This window comes from Tauraco erythrolophus, chromosome 29 (genome assembly GCF_009769465.1).
Source record: "Tauraco erythrolophus isolate bTauEry1 chromosome 29, bTauEry1.pri, whole genome shotgun sequence".
NCBI classification, from domain to species: Eukaryota; Metazoa; Chordata; class Aves; order Musophagiformes; family Musophagidae; genus Tauraco; species Tauraco erythrolophus.
The window spans coordinates 4,511,605-4,535,921 of record NC_141493.1 but is presented as its reverse complement, the minus strand read 5'-3'; the positions used below and the strand labels follow the sequence as shown (position 1 = coordinate 4,535,921).

The 24,317-nt window shown below is 60.4% G+C and overlaps 4 protein-coding genes and 1 non-coding gene across 5 annotated transcripts; 1 reads left to right on the top strand and 4 right to left on the bottom strand.

Moving 5' to 3' along the window:
• Positions 1-364: 364 nt before the first annotated feature.
• Positions 365-435, bottom strand: TRNAG-CCC (transfer RNA glycine (anticodon CCC)). Its single transcript has one exon. It is a non-coding gene; the product is annotated as a tRNA-Gly (tRNA).
• Positions 436-538: 103 nt separating this feature from the next.
• PCYOX1 (prenylcysteine oxidase 1) lies at positions 539-4,030 on the top strand. Its single transcript, XM_086628001.1, is given in 18 exon segments — positions 539-592; positions 676-796; positions 799-855; positions 858-926; positions 1,425-1,587; positions 1,708-1,716; positions 2,417-2,433; positions 2,436-2,469; positions 2,471-2,547; positions 2,550-2,619; positions 2,906-3,018; positions 3,021-3,056; positions 3,381-3,416; positions 3,419-3,463; positions 3,466-3,505; positions 3,507-3,625; positions 3,628-3,654; positions 3,657-4,030. Coding segments are annotated over 18 exon segments (1,461 nt in total).
• A 1,440-nt stretch (positions 4,031-5,470) lies between these two features.
• SNRPG (small nuclear ribonucleoprotein polypeptide G) lies at positions 5,471-7,314 on the bottom strand. The gene is given in 5 exon segments (XM_086628152.1): positions 5,471-5,628; positions 6,430-6,462; positions 6,465-6,553; positions 7,071-7,092; positions 7,277-7,314. Coding segments are annotated over 5 exon segments (231 nt in total). The 5' UTR covers positions 7,313-7,314; the 3' UTR covers positions 5,471-5,577.
• A 1,271-nt stretch (positions 7,315-8,585) lies between these two features.
• TIMCC (TIM double twin CX3C motif chaperone) lies at positions 8,586-10,522 on the bottom strand. Its single transcript, XM_086628000.1, is given in 9 exon segments — positions 8,586-8,672; positions 8,987-9,027; positions 9,030-9,058; positions 9,060-9,113; positions 9,115-9,160; positions 9,290-9,357; positions 9,359-9,407; positions 9,410-9,431; positions 10,436-10,522. Coding segments are annotated over 9 exon segments (483 nt in total).
• Positions 10,523-13,619: 3,097 nt separating this feature from the next.
• On the bottom strand, positions 13,620-19,303 carry TGFA (transforming growth factor alpha). Its single transcript, XM_086627999.1, has 6 exons — positions 19,270-19,303; positions 16,150-16,191; positions 14,525-14,642; positions 14,199-14,348; positions 13,926-14,094; positions 13,620-13,712 (listed from the first exon to the last, which is right to left on the bottom strand). Exons 1-6 carry the CDS (start codon positions 19,301-19,303, stop codon positions 13,620-13,622), a joined length of 606 nt encoding a protein of 201 aa, XP_086484125.1.
• Positions 19,304-24,317: the final 5,014 nt, after the last annotated feature.

Below are 24,317 nucleotides of genomic sequence, written 5' to 3'. Positions count from 1 at the left end.
GCCCCGCTCTTCACGCCGAGCCGGCCCCGCGGCCCCGTCAGCGCCTGGGCAGCCCGAGCGCCGCCGGCCCCGCCGAGCCCGAGCGGCGGACAATAACCCCAATGTCCTCGCAAGCGGCGGGTGGCGGGCGAAGGGGCCCGCTGGCCGAGAGGGGGCGGCAACGCGCATGCGCCCAGAGGGGCGAACCGCCGCCTCCGGACGCGTTTCCCGCCCGCCGCCGCTCCCGCGCATGCGCCCCGTCTCCTACAAAGGGTAACCGGGAACGGTACCGCTTTTCCCGGTGGTAGGGGTACGCGCTCGGTGTCTCCTCAGCTCGGGGGCGGGAAAATAAAATAAGGGAATTAAGGATGGGGATAAAATGAGCTGCGCCGCCCGGGAATCGAACCCGGGTCGCAAGAATGGGAATCTTGCATGATACCACTACACCAGCGGCGCTGATGGTGCATTTTTTGTCGCCCGCCGCTATGAACCACCCTCCCCGCCGTGCCCCGCCGCGGCGCGACCAGCTGACGGCGCGGCCGCCCGCCGCGCCAGCGCCATGCCGGCCCTCCGCCTCCTGCTGCTCCTCGCCGCGCTCTGCCCGCCCGTCCCGGCCGCCGGCTGCAGCGCGATGCCCCCGGCAGGATCGGTACGTGCGGAGGGGGGGGGGGTGTGAGGGGGGGATGCTGTGGGAAGGGGCCGAGGGGCGGCGGGGGCAGCGCTGACGAACGGTGCCGGTTCTTCCCCGTGGTCGGCGGCGGCATCGGGGGCAGCCGCGCCTACTTCTTGCGGCAGAAGTTCGGGAAGAGCGTGCGGCTGGAGTGCTGGAGAAGGCGGCGGTGGGGGGCCGGCTGGCCACGCTGGAGGTGGAGGGGGCCGCTACGAGGCCGGGGGGTCCGTCCTCCACCCCCTCAACCTGCACATGAAGCACTTCGTCAAGGAGCTGGGTGAGTGGGGGCACCCCCGGCATCCCCCCCTCCCCAAATCACCCCCCGGCATGCTCCGTGTCCAGTTCGCCCTCTCTGCTGGGGGGATCCCCCTGAAAAACAAACCTGGAGTCCCCCCAAATCCCCCCCAATATCTGTCCCCCCCTATCCATCCCCCCATCCGTCCCCCAATATCGTCCTCCAGTCCCCCACTGCAGTACCCCGTGCCCTGGGAAAAGGAGACCTCATCCCAATGAAAATGGGACCCCCCCATCCCTTCCATCCATGGAGTGATGCATTAATCCCATCAAAGGTCCAAAAGTCACCGCAGATAACGAGCTGGCACTGGTCAAGAATTAATTCCCCTTTCTGTGTCTTGAGGATCTAATCTTTAATTGCTACCCGTATCAACGCACACCTAGGTTGTCCCGGGAAGTTAAAATTGAGGCATAATATAGTTTAGCTTGACACAAGCTCTACTTTTCCTTAAATTACCTTTTTTTCACTCCATTCCTCCAGGTCTTTCGGTCGCCCCGGCGCACGGCAGCCTCGCGGGCATTTATAACGGGGAGGAGTTCGTGTTCGAGGAGAGCAGCTGGTACATCGTGAACCTCCTCAAGCTCCTCTGGCACTACGGGCTCAACCCCTGCGAATGTACATGGGTCGAGGACATCCTGGACAAGTGTTCTGCGGTACGTCGGGTCCTGTTAGGGAAAACGTGGGAAAGCCGCGGCGGGAAAAGGTGTGAGACCTGCTGCTGAGCTGTGAAAAGGGTGAAATCATCCCGTCACCAACGCGGAAGGAGTCTCCGGTTGCCCTCTCTCCATTGCCGATCCTTTCCCTAAGGAAAAAGATCGAGAAAGCGCTGTCATCTTCAAAGGGTGTAGGGATAACAAGGAGCTGGGGTGGGAACGCAGCTTAGATGTGGGTTGTGCCATTGATTTGGCATCTAGGCACTAAAGAGTTAAATGGGTAACTGTGTACAAAGCCTTTCATTAGGGGAGATCAGCGAATGCATAATGAAGGTCTGGGTCTCCTCAGGGGGGCTTGGCTGGAAGGACAAGCCCTGATGTTCCCATGAAGCTCTCGGAGCTGTGCTGTGAGATCCTCTGCACCTTCAGAGGGCAAAATCATTGAATTGTGGAGCCATAGACTGGTTTGGGTTGGAAGGGACTTGAAAGACCACCCAGTTTCAACCCCCTTGCCATGGGCAGGACACCCTCCACTACACCAGGTTGCCCAAGCCCCATCCAACCTGGCCTTGAACACTTCCAGGGATGGGGCAGCCACAGCTTCTCTGGGCAACCTGTTCCAGTGCCTCACCACCCTCAGTGTAAAAAATTTCTCTTTATATCCAATCTAATCTCCCCTTCCAGTTTAAAGCCATTGCCCCGTGTCCTGTCACTCCACGCCCTTGTCCAATGTCCCTCTCCAGCTTTCCTGTAGGCAACTGAACCCGTGCAGAGCCCCTTGGCCAGTGTCACACAAACCTGTTTCTGGTCTCTCTAAAGGATCTACCGCTACCAGACACCGACTACGCCTTCAGCAGTAATGAGCGCCTGCTCACGCCTCGGAGGGAACGACTTCACCCAGCTGCTGAACCAAACCATCGATGAAGCCATGCAGAAAGCCGGCTTCTCCCATAATTCATCAATGAGGTGGTTTGTCCGGCCATGAGGGTCAATTATGGGCAAGGTGTCAACATCAACGGATCGTAGGTGAGCGTTTTGGTAAACTTCCCGCGCTTCTGTCCAGGGACTTTGTGCTCTCACGGGTGTTGGGATTCCCGCTCCCTGGGCTGGCACCGCGCGGCAGGACCTCCAGTGCTGGGTTACCGCCGTACTCCGATAACGGCTGGCTAACGTGACCTGCTTAGCCCTGGCCTTCAGCAACTCTGTGCCCCATGGGATGTTTTTCCCCTGATTTTCCACTTTCTGTTTCAAACACCCCTATGGAATGACGCCGAACAAGCCACTCTAACCATCGTGGTTTCCTTCTAGGTGCCGTTTCTCTGGCGGGGTGGAATCGGGCCTTTGGTCAGTAAAAGGAGGGAACAAACTGGTCTGCACTGGCCTTATTTACGCCTCCAAAGCTGACGTTATCCCTGGTACGGTTTGTCTATAGAGCAAAAAATCAGACCCAGACGCACAGGTGAGTTGGGTTCGCTTTCCTTTGGTGGGGAGGGGAAGGGCACGCTCCGGCAGCTGGAGACCGACGTCTGCTTGGCTGCAGCTCTTGGAGTGAAGTGACAGCCTGGGTCTGTCTTGGTTAGGATGAGAACTGGGCTCTGCTCGAAGCCCCAGGTTGTAGCACTCCCTTGTCTGAGCTGGTACTAGTTTATAAAGCTACTTCAGCTGGCAACGAGGTCTAATTAGCCTAAATGGGATGGTATTTGAGAAGCCTGATGTTCATCGGGACAAATGGGATTCCCTCCAGCACAGAGGGGAAATGAGCTTCTCCTGCTTTTCTCCCCAGGGGACCCAGTGAAACTCTACCAGGTGACTTACAACACTAGTCGGGAGTAACGGGGGATACGTATGACATCGTTGTCATCGCTGCTCGCTGAGTCGCAAAATGGCCAGCATCACCTTCAAGAACTTGACCCTCCGTCCCAGAGTTCCCGAATCTTTATCACCAGACTGTCACGACCTTAGTGCACGGACGATTAAACACTTCTTTCTTTGGTTACCAGGACCCATCTGCCTTTCATTTCGGTGCCATCTGACTACGGAGAATCCCAAACTCTTCATCATAGCTTGGGAGTGGTGTCTCCTGTGGAAAACAAAGGTGTGTGAGGGAAGCTGCCCTTGCAATCAGCCGTCTGGAAGGTGTTTTCAGAGGAGGTGCTCACCAAAGAGCAGCTTAACTTGCTTTTCTCCTCCTATGACTCTGTCAAAGTGAAGAAGTGGTTGGCGTACCCCCACTACAGCCCCCCAGAAAAATGCCCTCCCATCATCCATGACAAAATCTACTACCTGAACGGGATCGAGCGCGGCGGCGAGCGCCATGGAGATGAGCGTCATCGCAGCCAAAACGCCGCCCTCCTCGCTTACCACCAGTGGTACGGGAACACGGACAAGATCGACCAGGAGGATTTGCATGAGAAGCTGAAAACGGAGCTCTGAGCCTCCCCGCCCCCGCAGAGCCAACAGCTGGGTGGTAGTGGGAGCCTTTACACTACCTCCGGAGATGTGGGTCACCTACTGTAGCCAACTTAAGCTAACAAACGAGTTGCTCGCTTACTCCTGAGAGGAGACCCCCCAGCCAAGTCAGACAGACTCGAACAGCGGGGAGAAGGTGGAGGAAGCTTTCCCAGTGAGCTGGCCCTTCCTCCAGGAAACTCCTCGTTCTGTCCCTATGTGAGATTAAAGAAGTTCTAAATGCCATATTGACCCCAAAAGTGCCCTCCGCGGTACGGAGCTTGCCAAACTCAGGATCTGCATCACTGTGATTAACCCACGCACGTCCTTTGCGCTTTTGGACTCATTTCAGGCAGGGAAAAAATCAACTTTTGGACTCTAAATCTCTCTCTCCCCACTATTTTTCCAAAGGGTGTATCAAGTAGTTATTTCTTGGGTAGTAGGACTTGGAAATTGGGGCTATGTATTTATTTGCTTCCTGAACAAATATTGTAGCTACGGGTGGCGGGGGGACTCTGGTCTGCGGAGTTGCCAAAATGGATGCTTAAGTCAGCAAAAACCACACACGTCCTTTGCTTTGTCAACGTTTGGAAGCGTTAATAATTTAACTGCCCTGACCCCATGGCAGGGCACTGCTGGCTTTGAGGAAAACCCTTTCAGGAGAATATCGTGGCCCTTGACTGTATAACGTTGCTGTATACCTCAGCTGCGGCTGAACGTTGCTGTTTAGAAATAAAATTTAATGCACTGTCTGGAAAGTGGCGCTTGTGTTGGCAGAGGTTTTATTGGTCCCGCTGCACCAATAAAGTTAAAAACAAATATACTGTCCTCAAAAAAAGCACTTGCACCTCTGTATATCAAAAAAGCAGGGACCAAAAAAAAGTCCTCCCTGCTAATAAGGGCCTGTGAGAGGGTTGACTGGAAAAGCAAAACCAAAAAAGCCAGGTTTTTTACCTGCCTCCCACTTAGGAGAAAGATCTGACTGCTTCTTCGGTCCAGTTCAGCCCCTGCAGGCTTGGGCTGCTGCACCACAACTCTGTGATGCAGAATAAGAGTAAAAATCTTTCTTTTTTTTAAAAAAAAAAATCCTTCAGGCAGCCCAGTTTAGCACAGATACTCTATGTCACTCTTCGCCGAGGGGAATTTATCATTTTCCTGCCAGTTAAGAACAAGTAACTGAACCAACATGAGCTTTGTAGCTCATTCTTTACGAGATGCGAAGGAGGACGGGAAGTAAAGCAATTTAACATCCGCTTCCATAAATTCAGTCTCCTGAAAGTCTTCCCTGAGTTTTAAAGCTATCAGGAGCAGGATTAAAACCCACCCCTCTCTGCACTGAAGAACCAGCACCCTTCACCTGCCCTGTGACCTGAAAAAGCAAGTACAGCCAATACAGTTATGTCAGCCATAAAGTTATGTCAACCATTACAAAATTTATTTAACAAAAAAAAAAAAGAAGTTACGCTCGGGAGTAAACAAAATAGGGGGTTTTAGATCTTGTTACGGCCGTAACGATGCAGGTTTCTCCGGCGCTACACTCGTTCCAAGGCTTCCAGCATAATGATGCTGTTTCCTCGTATTACCTAAAAGTGAAAGTTGAGAGCAGCCAGTGAGATGCAGCACTGCAGGTCCTGTCCCCCCTCCCTCAATTTATCTGCCTTTAGGTGCCAAAAATTGAAGTGATTCCGACTGATTTTAACTCTAAAACCCCACGGATTGCTCCGTGCTGTTAGTCAGACACATGCGCTCCTTTTAAAACTGAACGGGTGTGGTGAGTAGGTCGAGAGAGGTTCTCCTCCCCCTCTACTCTGCCCTGGTGAGGAATTCTGCATCTGGAATATTGTGTCCAGTTCTGGGCCCCTCAGTTCAAGAAGGACAAGGAACTGCTGGAGAGAGTCCAGCGCAGGGCCACGACGATGATGAAGGGAGTGGAGCATCTCCCTTCGGAAAGCTGAGGGAGCTGGGGCTCTTTAGCTTGGAGAAGAGGAGACTGAGGGGGGACCTCATCAATGTTCATAAATATGGAAAGGGTGACTGTCATGAGGATGGAGCCAGGCTCTTCTCACTGGCATCCAAACAGGACAAGGGGAAATGGATATAAGCTGGAACATAGGAGGTTCCACTTAAACTGAGGAAGAACTTCTCCTAGTAAGGGGAACAGAACACTGGAACAGGCTGCCCAGAGAGTTGTGGAGTCTCCTTCTCGGAGATGTTCCAAACCCGCCTGGACACGTTCTTGTGTGACCTGATCTAGGTGGTCCTGCTCCAGCAGGGGGATTGGACTAGATGATCCTTTGAGGCCCCTTCCAACCCCTGACATTCTGGATTCTGGGATCTCATTTTCCACACCCCAGCTGCGTCTCCCTCGGCTCCTTTCCACTCACCACCATGCCGATGTTGTTTTGCTGTCCTCCCGGCCCATCTCCACGCACTCATCGATGACGAGGTTCATGAAGGGATCGAAGCCCCGCAGGATGCCCTGGACGTGTCGGCCGCCATTCAATTTCACTACAAGAAACGGGACGCGTTTCAAGAAGGGGGCCGGCGCGACGCCTGGGGTGTTTTGTCTCACCAGAGGCGCCGCTCTGAAAACCAGCGGGGTCACCAGGGGTTCTTGGTTCATCGGAAGCGTTTAGAGCATCGCGTCCCATGTGGTTAAGAAAAAGGCTGTTCTAAGAGCTCAGGAGTGAAAATTTTAACCTAATATCGATGGCTAACAAATATTAAATTAAATGATTCATAAATACTTAAATATACTATTAAATTAATTAATATAAAAATTAAACCCAATTAATGATTTTTGAAGCTTGAAAGTACTCGGGGCCCACTCCGGCAGTGTGGCCCCCGCCGAGCAGGAGAGCTAGCCGGGCAGACGGCCCCCCTCCGCCTCCCCGGTGCAGGGCGCCGTGAGGGGGGCGGCGGGGCCGGGCCAAGGGGGGCTCCCCCGTTACCGCGCACCCCGGCGCAGCCACGGGCGGCAAAGACAACTCGGGGCCGGGAACAGCTCCGGGCGGCCGGGACTCACGTGACAGCTTCTTGTCCATGACCTGCAACGAAAACGGCGGCGGGTGAGCACCGCGGGAAGGGGGCAGGGGACAGCGCATCCCCCCCACACCCCCCCGCCGCCATGACCCGGGGCGCCCGCGGAGCACGCCGGGACACCGGCGGGCGGCGGATCGCGGCGGGCGCATTCCCCCCGCCATCCCCCCGCCCCCGCTCCCGGTGGCGGACGCACTTTTTCAGCTCGGGCGGGTGCGCTTTGCTCATGGCGTCTCACACAGACCCGAACCCGCCGCTCGCCGCCCGCGCCGCGCTCCGACGTCACCGCGCCGCTCACGTCCCACCCCCTCACCGCCGGCCAATGGCAGCCGCGCGTTGTCCCTCCCTTTTCCCTGCGCCCCTCGCGCCTCCTCGGCAGCCAATCACCGCCCGCGCGGGGCCCCTACCGCATTCCCCCGAGCAGCGGCGCGGCGGGGGAAAGGCGCGGCGGGGCGGGCGCCGCGCGGCTCCGCGGGGAGCTACGGCGGGCCACGCGCCTCCCGCCCGCGCCTGCGGGGGCCCCGCGTGCTCCGCACACGCGGTGGGCGGGTCTGTGTGCCCCGCCCCCCGGGAGGCCCCGGTGCCTTGCACACGCGCAGGCGCGTCCCACACCGTGCAAACGCGAAGGGGTCACCTCGGTGCATTGCACGCGCAGGGGGCCCTGCACGGCGTGTGTGCACGGGGGGTCACCTTGGCATTGCACACGCGCAGGGGCCCTGCACACACTGTGCATTGCACACGTGCAGGGCACTGTACGCCGTGCACGCACGCAGGGGTCACCCCGGGCCTTGCACACGACAGGTGCCGCCCCACACCATGCACACACGCAGGGTCACCCCGTGCGTTGCACACGTGCAGGGGTCACTATACGCTGTGCACACGTGCAGGGGTCCTGCACGCTGCATGTGTGCACGGGGGGTCACCCTGTGCATTGCACACACAGGGGACTGCACACGCTGTGCATTGCACACGCGCAGGGGCACTGTACACTGTGCACACACGCAGGGTCCCGTGCGTTGCACACGCACAGGGGTCACTGTACGCTGTGCACGCACGCAGGGGTTACCCCGGGCCTTGCACACGCACAGGTGCCGCCCCACACCATGCACACACACAGGGGTCACCCCGTGCATTGCACACGTGCAGGGTCATTGCACGCTGCACATGTGCACGGGGGTCACCCCGTGCATCAACCCGTTAGGAGCCGCCCCGCGCCGCACCAGCACCCAGAGGGTCCCCCCGCGCCCTGCACGAGCACAGACACCCCCGCACCGCGCAGCACAGCCACGTGCCACCGCCGCGCCCTGTACGTGCATGAGCATCCCCCCCCCCCCGCCACCTTGCACAGCGCAGGGGATGCCCCCCCAACCTTGCACCCGCACTCGCGTCGCCCCCAACCCATTGCACGCCGTGGTCGCCCAGGTCAGGGTCACCAGGGTCAGGGTCACCCAAGGTCAGGGACACCAGGGTCAGGGTTGCCCAGGGTCAGGGTCACCCAGGGTCAGGGTCGCCCAGGGTCAGGGACGCCCAGGTCAGGGTTGCCCAGGGTCAGGGTCACCATGGTCAGGGACACCCAGGTCAGGATTGCCTAGGGTCAGGGTCACCAGGGTCAGGGTCACCTGGGGTCAGGGTCACCCAGGGTCACCAGGGTCAGGGTCGCCCAGGGTCAGGGACACCCAGGGTCACCAGGGTCAGGGTCAGTCAGGGACACCAGGGTCAGGGACACCCAGGGTCACCAGGGTCAGGGTCGCCCAGAGTAAGGGTCACCAGGCCAGACTCAGGGTCGCCAGGGTCAGGTCACCCAGGTCAGGGTCACCCCCCCCCCCCCCGCAGCACCGGCGGTGGGCAGCAGCGTGGCACCTCGCCTTTAATGAGCGCGTGGGGACGCCGGCGCCCGGCTACCTGGAGGGCGGCCAAGTTGTCCATCATCTTCTTGGCCATGGCGGCACGAGGCGCAGGTGCTGGTCCCCGCAGCGCCAGGCAGGCATCCAGCTGCCCCCGCACCGCACCTCCGCGCCCCCCGCCTCCGCGCGTCCTTCGCTTCGTCATTGCAGTGCAGCGTGCAGCGGCTCAGCCCGGCTGCGCGGGATTTTGGGGAGGGTCAGCGGGTCCCGGTGTGCCCCGGGTACCCCCCCATCCCCGGGGGGTGTGTGTGTGTGTGGGGGGTGTCGTTCCCATATGTGTCCCCCCGCCCCGCAGCCTGTGTCACCTGGAAGCGCTCCAGCTCGGCGGTGACGATGCTCTGCGCCTGCGCCAGCGGCGCGTGGCACCGCGATGCACCGCTGCACCTGCTGCATGGAGGCGGCAGTGTCCTCGCAGCACGCGCGCTGCACCGGAACATGGTGCCCTGCGGAGGTGGCAGGGGCAGGGAGGGGTGTCAGGGGGGGGGGGGGGGGGGCAGCCTGTGGGGTCATCTCCGCCCCCCCCACTCATTGTCTTTGGGGGGTGCGTGATGCGGGGGGGCTGCACCCTGAGCCTGCTGCTGCGTGCGGCCTCCCTGGGCATGGGGGGCACGGGTGTATGGGGGCACAGAGTATGTATGGAGGGGCACTGGGTGTATGGGGGACACGGGGTGTATGGGGGGCACAGGGCATGGAGGGCACAGGGTGTATGGGGGGCACAGAGTATGTATGGAGGGGCACAGGGCATGGGGGGCACAGCGCATGGGGGGCACAGGGTGTATAAGGGGGCACAGGGTATATGGGGGCATAGGGTATGTATGGAGGAGCACAGGGCATGGGGTACAGGGTGTATGAAGGGGCACAGAATGTACAGCGGGGGCACAGGGCGTGGGGCAGAGGATGTATGGGGGGCACAGGGTGTGGGGGGCACAGGATATGTGGGCACACGGTATGGGGGCACAGGGTGTATGGGGTGGCACAGGGCATAGGGGTACAGGGCATGGGGGGCACAGGGTGTATGGGGTGGCACAGGGCATAGGGGTACAGGGCATGGGGGGCACAGGGTGTATGGAGGGGCACAGGGCATGGGGGGCACAGGGTGTATAGGGGGGCACAGAGTATGTATCGGGGGGCACAGGGTGTATGGGGCGGCACGGGCGATGTGTAGGGGCAGAGGGTATGTATGGGGGCATAGGGCGTGTATGGGGGGGCAGTGGGTATGCACAGAGGGTGCCCGGGGTATGTGCTGGGGGGGTACACGGCACCTGCTGGGGAGGGGCACAAAGCCTGCAGGGCGGGGGGGGGGCACCCAGCTCGCACCGGACAGGCCGGGGGGGGGGGCGGGGGCCATGCCCAGATCGAGGCCCCGCGGGGCGGGGGGGCCCGGGCCGGCTCCGGGGGTCGGCAGCGGTTCGTCCGCGGGGCGCGGAGCCCCCCGGCCCCCCCGTACCTGCATGGCGCGGATGCGCTCGCGCTCCAGCCCCTCCACCGCGCGCTCCACCGCCGCCTGCACGCGCCCCTGCGCCGCCTCCGCCATCCCGCGCCGAGCGGCCACGCCCGGGGGGGGGGGCCAGAGGGGGGGCGGGCACGGCGCGAGGGGCGGGGCCTCGGCACCGCCCGGCCCCGAGAGCGGCGGGAACGGGGGGGGGGGAAACGGCGGGAACAAACCGGGGGTCGCAGGGCAGGGGCTGGGGGCCCGCACCGTGACACAATGCCCGCACCGTGACGCAATGCCCGCACCGTGACGCAACGCTGCACGGGGATGCGGTGCCAGCACCACAACGCGATGCCCGCGCTGCGGTGTGATGCAACGCTTGTGCCATGATGCAACGCTTGCACTGTGATGCAACGCCGCATGGGAATGCGATGCCAGCGCTGCAATGCGATGCCTGCGCAGTGTGATGCAACGCCTGCGCCGCGATGCAACGCTTGCACCGTGATCACGGGCTTGCACTGTGCAGTGCCCACACTGTGATGCATTGCTGCACAGGAATGCAGTGCCAGCACCACAACGCGATGCCTGCGCTGCAGTGTGATGCAATACCTGCACCGTGATGCAACGCTTGCACCGTGATGCAATGCCCACACTGTGATGCATTGCTGCACGGGAATGCAATGCCAGTACTACAACGTGATGCCCGCGCTGCAGTGTGATGCAATACCTGCACCGTGATGCAACGCTTGCACTGTGATGCAATGCCCATGCTGTGATGCAACGCCCACGCTGTGATGCAACATTGCATGGGAATGCAATGCCAGTACTACAATGTGATGCCCGCGCTGCAGTGTGATGCAACGCCTGCATCATGATGCGACGCTTGCACTGTGATGCAATGCCCACACTGTGATTCAATGCCCACACTGTGATGCAACACTGCACGGGAATGCAGTGCCAGCGCTGCAATGCGATGCCTGTGCTGCAATGTGATGCAACGCCTGCGCTGCGATTCAATGCACCGTGATGCACGGGCTTGCACTGTGATGCAATGCTCACACTGTGATGCATTGCTGCACAGGAATGCAACGCCAGCACCACAATGCGATGCTCGCGCTGCAGTGTGATGCAATGCCTGCACCATGATGCAACGCTTGCGATGTGATGCAACACTGCATTGTGATGCAATGCCAGCACTACAACGCGATGTGTGCTGCAACACAATGCAATGCCTGCGCTGTGATGCAATGCTGCATGGAAGCGCAATGCCAGCACCACAATGCGATGCCTGTGCTGCAGTGTGATGCAATGCCTGTGCCGTGATGCAACACTTGCACTGTGATGCAATGCCCACACTGTGATGCAACGCTGCATGGGAATGCAACGCTGCATGGGAATGGAATGCCAGCACTGCAACGCCTGCGCCATGATGCAATGCTTGCACTTGCCATGCCTGCGCTGTGATGCAGCCCTTGCGCCGTGCCGCAACGCTGCATGGAAATGCAACGCCAGCACTGCGATGCGATGCCCACACTGCAGTGCAATGCAACGTCTGCGCTGCGATGCAACATCTGCACTGTGGAGCAATGCTCACACTCTGATGTGACGCTGCACCACTGCCACCCCCATTTGGCTGACCCTAACCCATGTAGGGGGGTGGTTTGGGCTCAGCTCCCTCCCCAAAAACCTGCTCCATTTGGACCCAGCGGCAAAGAACCTGCACCCTGTAACCAGCAGAACTGGGGGGGGTCAGGGTGGGCCACTGGCTGCTTCAGAAATACGCCCATGACCCCTATGTTCTGGGCTGACATCCCCCCCCCAGCGCTATCCTGCACCCACCTCAGCCATTTCCCAGCCCAGCACACTGAGGGGGCCCTGAGCCCCACGGAGGGGCTTGTAGGGCAGGATGAGGCCCGTGGCTTTGCGGTGGGGGTCCCATCGGTGCTGCACCCCCCTCCCCAGCTGTATCTGCTCCAGCACCTGCGCACCAGCTGGGCCGGCACTGGGGTGTGGAGGGAGGGAGGGGGATGAGCACATGCATCCCTCCCCATACAGCACACCCACCCCCCCAGCACGGCCCAGCACCACTTTGCCTTGGAGATGTCTGTCTGCAGGTGGGGGGGGGGGGGCAGCACCAAGGAAGGTGCTGCCAGATGCTTCTCTTGAAGGCTACAGACCCCCCCAGGGCCGCAAATCCGCCCCCCCCCCCAAGAGCTAAAGACTCCCCCAGGGCTGCAAATCCCTTCTCCAAGGGGTGCAGACCCCCCCTCCCAGGGCTGCAAAACACCCCCCTGAAAGCTACAGGCCCCCCCAAGGGGCTATAGACCACCCCCCCCAGCTGCAATTACCCCCAAAGGGCTGTAAATACCCCCAAAGGCAACAGACCCCCACCCAGGACTGCAGATCTGCCCCACCCCCCCCTTCAGTTTGGACTGGAAATATGTTGGTGGGCGAAAAGGGACTGAGCCCATCACGGGGGTATCAGTCCTGGGCCCTGGCGCTGCTCCCCACCACCCAACGAGCCCCTGGCCGCCACCCGCCCTTCGCAAACACCCCCACCCCAACCCCAAAAAAACCCCCAAGAGATGAGTTTTCTGAAAAAAGTGTATTTATATCACTTAAATAACTATAATCCAGGTACGAGGGGAAAACAAACCAGGCGAGGACAATATCGTACTGAAATCGGAATTAATTTAACCACACGAAATAAATTAAAACATTAAATATTAACCTTCAGTGCAACATATACAGAAGACGCGAGAGTAACCAGGACTTTAAAAAAAAACAAACAAACCTCCAAAAAAACCCCAACAAACAAAAAAACCCCCCAAAACCAACAAACTAAAAAAAAAATAATACCAAAAAAAAAAAGCTTCGGGTTGGTTACAATAAAGACTACAGACAGGATTAACGGCGCGGCGGGAGGTTAGAGTGCCGGTTTGAGGAGGCCTGGGATTATGGGTCATTTGATTATTAATAAAAAGTTCGTATCTGTCCCCAAAGCGAGCGCGGGCACCGCGAGCGCCGGGGAGTTCGCCGGCGCTTCTGGCTCTAGCAGCGAAAAAAGTAATAAAATAATAAAGGCTCATCGCGGGAGGAGTCGGAAAAAATAGAAAATTCAAATAAGCTGAGAAAAAGGGAAAAACAAACCCAAAACTAAAGGAAAAAAAAAAAAAATCCCAAAAAGACACAAAACAAGCTAACGTTGCCGGGGGTTTGGCTCCGTGGCGGGGGCGATGCCCAGTTCCACCAACGCTTTGCCGTTACGGTGCTGCCGGACGCTCGCCGCCGCCTTCCGTGGGGGGGGGCCCAAAAAAAAAAAGAAATAAGAAAAAAAACACCCCAAAAATAAAGAAATAAGAAAAAAACAAAAAGAAAATAACAACCCAAAAAAAAAGACCAAAACCGGCAGTAGCGCCGCTGCGCTGGTTGTGCTGGGTGGGGCCGCGCAGCGGCGGGACCCCCCCGTTCCGTCAGCCCCCGCGGCGAAGGGGAGCACGGTCACGGTCGTCGGTGGTGGCCGGCGTCCCGCCGCGGTGGTCCGCTGCCCGCCCGGCGTCTGGGCGGTGGGCGGTGGCAGCAGGAGGTGCCACTTTTCAGGAAGCCGCCGTTGTTTCTCCGGGTCGCCGATGGGTTCCCGGCACCACCGGCACCGCTTCCGCAGGCGACAGCAGCTGGAAGGCAACGGGGAAAAAGGGTGGTCAGGGCTCGATGACCGAAACGAGCCGGACGCGGCGCTGAGCCGAACCCGCCGGCACCGCGCCGCCGCGACACTTACTGGATGAGGACGCAGACGGCGACCAGTAGCGCCGAGGCCACCACGGCCACGGCCACCAAGGCGGTGATGGTTTGCTTCTTCTGGTTGGCGGCCACCACGGCCAGGAGGTCGGCGTGCTCGCACCGCGTCCCCACGTACCCCGAGTGGCACCTGTGGGACGGGATGAGCATCAGCACCAATCCTGCCACCACGGCATCCCTGGGAGCCAAACTGGGACTCCTGCCATTATTTTAGGGGGGGAATTCCCGTGCGACGCGAATCACGGGAGGTTTGGGGTGTTTTGGGGTTTCTTTTTCTGGTTTTAATGGATTTTTCCCAGCACTCACACGCATGCCGGCTTGTCCTCCTGCACCAGGAACCGGCAGGTGCCGTGGAAGCAGAACTGGCTGTGAGAGTCGGGACAGTCATTGAAGTGGGACCTCACCGCCGCCGCCACCGGCGCGCCTGGAGCTGGGAATGAAAACAAGGGAAAAAAATAACAAAAATGACTTTTTTTTTATATTTACCAGGCTGGCAGCCACCCAGGTGTCACCGACAGCAGGTCGGTAGCTCTGTTTTAGGGCTGATGTGTTGATTTTGGGGTCGCCGGGTGGGACGTGGCGCAGCGGCTGCACCGTGGCCGGGATCACCGGAGCAGAGATTGGTCCTACATAAACCAGTGCCGAAACTGAGCCTCGCCGGCACTGGAGCGATTCCCTAAAGAGCTTAAAATGGAGGAGAAGGGAATTAAATAACGGCGGAGCCGGCTGGACCGGTGGCTTTGCCGGAGGAGGCTGTTTTCCATTACACCCGGCGCTGGTTTAAATTATCCTCCGCAACTGAGACGGAAAACGAATATCCTGCTCTGGGATCAGGCCGGGAATAGGGCACATCCGATCGCTGTCGTTTCAAAGCCACCTCAAGTTCCTGTCGCCGTGGATTTATGGCGAGCCGCGGTAATTAAACCCACGCTCGCCCAACGCTGCCGGCTCTTCGGGGAGGCGAAGCGAGGGAAGACAGGGACGTGCCGGAGCCATCGGGCGACGTCCCTCGTCTCCGGCAGTGGGAGGTTTGGAGATGTCAGGATCCAGCGGCCGAGCCGGGAGCTGAGATTTGGTCTTGGTGGTGAGAAACAGCACCACCGGCCATGCCCCGGCTTGGCAGCACCGGCGTCGGCACCTGCCTCGCCGTGGGTTTTGCTCCGGAGCTTCCCGGCGCGGGAGCACCGTTTCCTTTAATGCTTCCCAACTGATGCCGTTGAACCGTCCCATTTCCCAGCCTCAAAAAAGAGGTTTTCCAGCCCCAAAAAGGGAGGTAAAAAGAAGGTTCCCCAGCCCCCCCAAAAAGGAGGTTCCCACCCAAAAAGGTTTCCCAGCCCCTCCAAAAAAGAGGCTTTCCAGTCCCCCAAAAAAGATAGGAGGTTTCTCAGCCCCCCCAAAAAAAGAGAGAGGTTTCCAGCCCCTGCTGCAAAAGCCCTTCCCGCAGCTGGCACATCCCGGCCGAGCCCCCGCGCGGCGCCGGGGAAGCGAAGGGCCCTCGGCCGCCGCGGCCCATTGTGCCGCGGTTATGAATGAGGCGATTTATCGGCGGCGAGCGGCTCGGTGCCGCGGCGAGCCGGCGGCAGGCACCGGCAGCTTCTCGGTGGGAACCGCCGCACCGTTAATGGGACCAGACTTCCCCGCCGGTGTGGGTCAGGATTTGCACCCCCCCCAAACCACGGCGTGCGGGCGATACCCGTGCAGAGCCCCGCTTCCTGGTTTTCCCCTTGGGACAAGGCACCCGGGGGCAGGATCCCACCCCGCGACCCGTTACCGGTTGATCTGGTGTGAGGATGGTTCACCTGTGCCCACGTTTCGCCGCTTGGACGATGCGGTTGCCCCACAAACCATGCTCCCCCCCCCCGCCACCACCACACCGGGATGGCACCGGCTCTTTCCCGTCGGCAAATCGGGCAAAACTCACCGCTCCAGGCTGCCGGTGTTCTCCAGTGCGTGGCACGCGGTGAGCAGCACACCTGCGGAGAGGACAGAGAGACGGGGGTCAGCCGGACCATGTGTCCCCCCCCCCATGAACTGGGAGGGGTGGTTGACGGCTCAGGGGCTGGTTTTGCACCAAAACCACTCAAAAATTTATGATTTTTTTTAAATGGAAAAACACACTGTGTTTGCCGGGGTGTTTCAAAGCCAGAACGGAGCCGGAATCTGGCCTGCTTTGCACGTACGACAGCCGCTCCGGTGCCGGTACCAGTCCCTGCCCCCAGCATCCCGCTCCTCCTGCCCGCGGCCGTATGGCAGCACCAGCTCCAACCCCAGCCCCCTGCCCTGCCGCCAAATGCTGACTCCCCGGGTGCCACCACCGGTGCCACCGCTGTCACCGCTCCCCGGTGCAAAGCGCCGGAGCATGGCGGGTCCCGTACACCAGAACAACCCCCTAAGCACCAGGGGGGCTGCGGGTCCGGGCAGGCTCTGAACAACCCCCCTGAGCCATCCCTTTGCCGGGGGGTGGAAGGGACCGGGGACCCCCACCCCAAGCTAAGAGGCTTTGCCAAGGCAGCTCGAGTGGCGTGCGAAGCCAGTCGTGTCCGGCAGCCCCATCCGCTGGGGCTGACCCAGTTTTTTTCCAGGATTTAATCAAATCGTGCAGGAAGGCGACGGGTGCAGGACCAGCCCGGGGCTTCGTGTCCGGCAAACCCCGGCAGCGACCGGCACCGGCGCCTTCAGTCACTGCAGCAGCTTCCCTTGTTTCTGCTCGATTCGGTCCTCGCCGCACTGTTCCCAGCACCACTGCCGCAGACCCAGCCGATTCTCGCGGAAATTTCATTTTCAGAATCCAGTCTCCTCCCAGTTTTGGTGGAGTTTTTTTCTTGCTGCCGCCAGCGGCTCGGTGCTGGAAGATGCTTCGTCCTCTTGCACCGCTCCTGCTCGTGCCAACGCCGGCAGTTCTGCACGCCGGTGAAATGACGTGTTACTTGGGAAACGGCCCATCCCTGTGTCCCGAGGCAGCCGTATCGTTCCCTCCGATGTTCCAGCTTGTCAGTCTTCCTGCCCGATCCCGTTTGGCTCCTGTGCTGCCTCTTCGCTGCTGAGGTATTATCGTCCCGCTCGTCTTAAAGTCACTTTGGCCAGAGGAGCCCAGTCACCCCATGCCATCACCTCGTCCCTGGTCACTGCCCCTTGCCGGTTTCACAGCCCCGATGCCAGCCGAGGGCTCTGGTGAGCTCCCTGAGGCTGGTGGGGGACCGGCACCTTAGGGAGACATGAGCATCCACACCCTCGGTTTATCCAGCCAAACCGAGACCCTCATTTTCAGCAACCCTCATTTTCAGCAACCCCCATCCCAGCCCTTCTCTGCTCAAACCTGGAAGATCCAATCCTGTGTCAACACCTCCGGTTTTACTCCAAAGTTGGCGCTCGGCCATGCCAGCCCGGCCCCTGACCCCCCCCCCCCACTTTGGGATGGCCTTTGCCATCGCCCCCAGCCAAAGCCCCCCTTGACTCGCCCTCCCGGCAGCAGACACCCACTTCCTGACGGACCCCAAGCCCTCCCCAGCTGCCGATGGACAAACATGCGCTTAACGACTCCGTTCTCCAACGTGACACTAATTACTGGCTTCACCTTCACTGCCACCGCCAGCAAAAGCCTCAACCCTTCTCGCCCCCGCAACTCGTAACACCCTTGGCACGGAGCTCCCGGTTATCGCCGGGGTTTGTTCCCTTGCCCCAGATTTTCCCTCCTGGCCACTTGGCTCCGATTTTCCCCTTGGCTTCGCAGCCCAGCCCTCGGCAGCGTCAAGTGTGCGCGGGGCCGGAGGAGGTTTCCCTTTCCCTCGGCATTTTAAGCTCGACGTGGGTTTAAAGGGCTCTCTGTCCCCACGCAGAGTCCGCGGCACTGCAGGGGCTTGGACCCACCAGGGCTGGAGGCCAGGAGCACCCGCGCCCTGGATGGGGATTGGGTGCCCGGCTGAGCGGGAAACCCCCGCTCGGCTCTCAGGATGGGTGACGACCGCCGAAGGGTCCAAGGCACCCGAGCAGCAAAGCGGCGGCAGGGAGTTGAGTCAGTGGGACCTCCAGAGAAGCCAAGGGACGCTCGGCGGAGGAGACGTGCTGGAGAAGCGGAGCGAGGAGGCACCTCGGCGTGGCCGTGCCAAAACCAGCGAGGCGGCAGCGACGAAGGCTGGAGGGGAGCCAAGACCGGCCGCTTTCCCGAAGCCCAGTGCCACAAGAGCCGCTCTCTCCACCACTTCTTGCCCTCCTGGCTCCGGTTCCACCGTGGAGTTGTGAGGAAGAGCAGCAGAACTCGGGTGACACAGGTGATGAAGGCGCCATCCTCATCCTCGGGGACAGCAGAAACGAACCCAACCACGGTCCGGTGAGTGCTGCCCCCGCACCAGCCCCGGGGTCCCCCGCCCGGGTACCGAAGCATCGCACCGCGTCCCGCCGATGGGCACCCACCGCCGCATCCATCAAGCGCCGTGTCCGCATCCGCCCGGTCCCGCACGCGGCATCACCCGGCTCCAGCCTCACGGAACCGGTGGGTTCGGTTCTTGGTCCCCCCCGCGCCCCGTCCCCCCTCCCCGTTCGCCATCGCTTCACCCCAACGAAACGGGCGCGCACCGTTAACCCCCCCCCCCCCTTTTCCCTTTTAATTAACAAACCCAGCATCGCGCTCTCGCTAATTAACTCCACCCGAAATGAAACGGGCGGGACCGGGGGGGGGGCTCGTCCTGCCGCCGAGGCCGCGGCGAAGGCGCGAAAGACTCCGGGAAGCACCGAAACCAAATTAATTCGCAGCATTTAAGAAGCAAGAAGCGACCGCTCCGCAACCCGACCCCCACACTCTCCCCCTCCCCCTAAAAAAAAAAACAAACCTCTGCCCTTAAAAATAAACCTGTCCCGGGATGCCCGGGGCGGGGGGGGGGGTCGCTGGGCACCGCGCCCCGTCCCAGCTCCCGAGAAAGTTTGGGGGAGCGGAGACCCCCCCCGTACACACACCTCCCGCACGTGGGCACCGGGGCTGGTGGCTCAGCCCCCTCCGGAGCCGCCCGGGGTACCGGCTACCGGAGTACCCCCCCCTCCCGCCCCCCCGCACCTACCCATGGCCAGCGCGGCCGCCGCCTCGCCCGGCATGGCTGCGGTGGGGCTGGCGGAGCCGGGAGGGCCGGAGCAGGGGCCGGCGCTGGCGCTGGCGGTCCCGGGCGCCCGGCAGGCGAGGGGCCGGGCTCGGCGGCGGCGGAAATGGGCGCGGACTCGCCGCCAGCCACTGCGGCCCCGGGCGGGGCCACCCCCGCCCGCCCCCCCCGCGCGCCCCCCCGCGTGTGTGTGTCCGTGTGTCCCGGGGGGGGGGTCCCGGTCACCCCCCTTTGTGTCCGTGTGTCCCGGGGGGGGGGGGGGTGGTCCCGTGTCACCCCCCCTGTGTGTGTCCGTGTGTCCCGGGGGTCCCCTGTCACCCCCCGTGTCCATGTCCGTGTGTCCCGGGGAGTCCCGTGTCCCCCCCCTGTCACGTGCCGTGTGTCCCGGGGATCCCGTGTGCACCAACCCCCGTGTCCATGTGTCCCGGCGGATCCCGTCTCCTGCCCGTGTGTGTGTCCGTGTGTCCCGGGGGGGTCCCGTGTCCCGTGTTTGTGTCCGTGTGTCCCGGGGGGACTGTCTCGTCCCTCCCGTCTCTCTGTGTGTCCGTGTGTCCCGGGCTCCCTGCCCTTCCTCCCCCTCCCCTGGGGAAACAGCCCCGTGTCTCAGGGGGCAGCTCACCCTGTTCTTGCACCCCCCCCTATCAAGGCAGGGGGTTGAAATTGGGGCTCAGGTCACCCAGTGTCCACCACGCGAGTGGCTTTTGTGGGGGGTGGGGGTGACACCCGTGGGGGGGATCACGGCTCCCACCCAAGGCCGACCCCCCCAGCCACTCTGGGCCCCTCCAAACCCAGTCCCTGGGAGACCTGGAGTCACCAGCCTGCAGCTTTGCCACTCGCGCTGCGTTCACGGAGGTTGGGGCTGGGAGCAACCACCCCCACCACCCCCCCACACCCCCCAAATCTCTCGTGCATCACCAGGTCAGACTCCCCGGATGTTTCACCCAACTGCTGGCACATTCCTCCACCGTCCTCCTCGCTGCTGCGGCCCCCACCTCGCTGACCCCAGCCCTTGGCAGCCCCAATCTAGCGGGCTGAGCCCAGCTTCCCTCCAGAAACATGGAAGGAACGCGGCGTGGTGACAGAGTGGGCAGCGATGTTTCCCGACACACCATGGGGACCGTCGCTCGTGGCCAAAAAGTGGCCAGTGGCCAGCACGTCTCCCGTGGCCCCGGCAGGATCATCCCCACTGGTGTTTAATGCTCCCATCTTCCTTGGAAGCCTTTCTGACATGGGAATTGGGACGCGGGGCAGGCAGAGGCCCCTGTTGGACCCCCCAGGTGGGGCAGGGACCCCCTAGCTGGGGCAGGGACCCCCCACAGCCATGGTGGTGCTGAGCCGGCGTCTCCCGGTGCTGCTCCCAGCGCTGCGGTTTGAGCGGAGCTGAGCTTTCCTGGCGTTCCCAGGTGATACCATCTCACTGGAGCACATGAAAGCGGCTCTTTGAAGGGGCCGGCAGCTGCTCTCCTTCCCAGCCCCAAACCCCCAGTGCTGAGATTCACCCCAAAACTCCAGCACTTCCTGCAGAAACCATCACCCACCTCTGAAAAATCCCACTGGAGCCTCCAGCCAGAGTATCCAACCAGGGTGGCTCCGGGGTCTCCGCAGCCTCGCTCATCCCTTCCAACACCCTGCTGCAGTCCCACCTTTCGGGCTTGACCCCAAGCCCCCCGACTTTTGCACCCTTCCCCAGCTAACCCTCCCCACCTCCAAAATCCCATGCGGATGGGCAAGATCCGGAGCCGGGATGCACCGTGATGCATCTTACTTGGGAAAGGATAAACCTCGCCGCCGCCGCGTGCCAGGGCGGCTGCGGTATTGATGGGTGGTTACCCAAAGGGTCACCAACCCAAAGGGTCACCCGCTGTGGTGGCCGATTCCCATTCTGGGAAAAATCCCTGGGAAACGACCCCATGCGGGCAAGGTTGAGTTGTGGTCCCTTGGTTCTTGCCTTCCCCCCGCTACCCCCAGCTGATAACCGGGATATTTATTTGTAAATAAGGTTTCCTCCTTTGCGATAATCCTCCCACTCTCCGGCGTGATCACTCGGGGAAGCATTTGCCAGAACCGGAATGGCGGCACGGCTGTGCGTGTGCCGGGCGGCAAAGCTGGCAGGGAGAAGCGAGGCAGGGCAATGGAATTGAAGGATTTGGGGTTGTCCTGGAGACCCTAGAAACAGAGCAGGAACTCACGGATGAGTCGATAAAAGGCGACTTGTTCTTCCTGGTTGAGGGCCAAAAAAAAAAAAAAGCGACGTTATAACGGGCAAAACCCCCTGATTTTGGGTTGTGCGACACAAAGAGTAATTGGATGGAGACAGTGTAAAGGAAAAAAAATGAGCTGATTTTTTTCGCTTTTTTTATTTGGAACCAGTCACCTTGAAGGTGTAGGCAGCCCCGGCGCCCGCCCGCAGCCCCGGCACCCACCGGTAACCCCGGCACCCACCGGTAATCCTGGCACCCATCCCGGCGTCGCTTTGGAGTGGCAGCCAAGAGCACCGCTGAGCCCGTCACGGCTCCAGCCGCCCTCCCAGTCCGGCTCGAGGCTTTCCGTGCTTTTCCCGCTGTTATAAAACCACAAAAACAATTCTTTAATTGTTTCGCCCCGGCGCTGGCAAGGTGCACAAACGCCGGGGGCCTCTGTGGGTTTGGTGTGTTTTTGGGTTGTTTTGATATTTTTCCCCCCTTTTTCAAATCGCTCTTTGTCAGTGGCTTATTCTGAGTTCCAAGATTAAAGGGGTTATATCCCCCCCCCCCCCCCCCAATTTAAGCGAAGCCGGGGGCTGAGCCTTGCAGCGACCAAGTCCGTTTTGGCAAAGCATCTGATTTGGGGCAAAATTTGAAAAAAAAAGAGAGAAAAAAGTGTTGAAAACCAACCCAAAGCACAAATTCAGTGGCTGTTTTTAGGTGACATCTGCCCCCCCCCCCTGCGAAACACCCTCTGTGCCCAAGAAGGAGACTCCAGCCCCCCCCAAATGCCACCGCCGCTCCCGCAGACCCTCCATCCCCTTGTCCCTCCGGTGACACTGATCCCTTTAATCTCCACTTCCATATTCTGACGTGGTGGGGAAAATAAAAAAAGGGAAAAAAACCCCAAAACACCCCCCCCAAAAAAAAAAAAACCCAACCACCAAACCACCCCAAACCTCATCTATATCCTGCCCCGCAGCGGCGTGTAACAAGGGGCTGTGTGCCGGTGTCCCTAAAAGCCTCCGGCTGCCTGTTTATTTTGGATTGTGACCGTGAAAATTAGGCAAAGGGAAAAACTCACCCCCCCCCACCCCCCCGATGCTCACACAAACCCAAATTGTAGCCACCGGGAGGTTTTTTTGGCTTCGCCGTCGAACGCCAAAATCAATCAGGCTGTGGGAGCGGGGGTTCAGTCTGTTCTCCTCCCGCCCTGTTTATTTTCTTTATATGGGCTCAGAATAAATTAATATTATTTATATTTAAATTTACCCACTGCTGCTGTGCTGGGATGGTCAGATCCCTGCAGCAACCCCCTCCTGAATTTGGACCCAGAGCTGGATGGGGGTTGGGGGGGGGAAGTGCCTCTGGACGACTAAAATGGGGCCTTTTTGGTGTTTTTTTTTTATTTTTTTCCTGGCTTTATCTTGCAGCCACCGGTTCTGTTTTTCTGCCAGCTTAAAAGGCTCTTTCATAGCCGGGATTTTCTCCTGTGAATGTGCATTTTATTCCGAAGTTTTTTTGTGTGTATGTTTTTTTTTTTTTTTCCCTTAATTTTTTTTTTTTTCCTTTCCTAATAACTTCTTGGGGTTTTGTTCCTCCCCAGACATTTTCTTTAACTCCCCTTGTCTGTTTACGGCCTTTTCTTTGCTGAAATAAATCTAAAGGATTTTTGACCCAGTTCAAGCCTGGCCACTAAAAAGGGCCTTTGTTGGCTGCAGCCGGTCCCGGGCTGGCACCTCCTGGGCTATGTCAACAGCAGCCCGGGTAGTGCCAGATTACTTTTCTATATGTATTTATCGTTATCCGGCAGCGGAGGGGGCAGAGCGGGCGCACTGGGATCAGTGCCCGCCGAGTTCTCCACGGGCCCGGTGCCGGTGCCGGCGGTGGCCATCAGGTCCCTCTGCCAGGTGTTTTGGCCGGCGGGTTCCCCAGCTCGTGCCGCCAACCCGCCGCGGTGCAAGAAGCCGCAGCCGCCGCCGCCGCCGAGGCTGCCCGACACTGGTGGCATTCAGCCGCGGCGGCCGGCGGCCCCGCGAGCACTCCGGCGGCTGCACGTCCAGCTCTGCCCGTAAACATTCCCGAGGCCACGCTCTGTTTTCCTCCTCGCGGTCCTCCGAGGGTTTTCCGGCAGCTGCCGGGTGGATGCGCGGAGCGGGAGGGTGGGATTTTTGGGGAGCAGCCCCCCCCTAAATGACAGCATCACGCAGCGGGATGGCTCCAATACCCTCCGAGGGTACCACAGCCACGGCGACAGGCGCGTTGTGCCCATCGCCGTCGGAGCCGGTGACAAGACCATGGTATCCGGCTGGGAAAAGCACCCGATCCGGCGGGAAGCAGCCGGTGGCTGAACAGAGGCCCTCAGTCTCAGGGGCATTAATCCGGCGGTGACAAAAGGCGCAGCGGCAGGTCACGCCGCGCGGCACATGCCCCAGCTTGATGGATTTGTCCTTGTTCTGCTGGTTGATCCGTCATTTGCATTGTGCCTGCCTGGCAGCCGCGCCGCCCCGGCCAACGCCGCCGCCGGCAACGCTGACTCAGCGCCCGGCCCCGTGTCCCCACGCAATGACCTCCCGGCATCCGCCGACGCCGACCTCCGCCAGCCAAACGGGAGCCAGGAAACTTGGGATAACGTCGGCACAAACTGGAGCCCACCTGGTCGCACTGGAGCGTGCGAAGAAAATCCCGCTTTCCCCCCCCTCGGGAAAACAAACGTCTCCTATTGGCGGCTCCATCCCCAGCGCCGTAGGTGACCCCCCCACCTGCCACCCCCCACGGGAATGACTCACTTGCCACCTTCGGAAGCGGAGGTGAAGGATCGAGGAGCTC

Excerpts from the sequence above, each read along its gene's own strand:
- TGFA (XM_086627999.1), bottom strand. The coding sequence starts at position 19,303 with ATGCCGGGCGAGGCGGCGGCCGCGCTGGCCATGG. Across the intron at positions 16,192-19,269 it reads GGCGGCCGCGCTGGCCATGG|GTGTGCTGCTCACCGCGTGC; the intron begins GTAGGTGCGGGG and ends TCCTCTCCGCAG. Across the intron at positions 14,643-16,149 it reads CGCACTGGAGAACACCGGCA|GCGCGCCGGTGGCGGCGGCG; the intron begins GCCTGGAGCGGT and ends TCCCAGCTCCAG.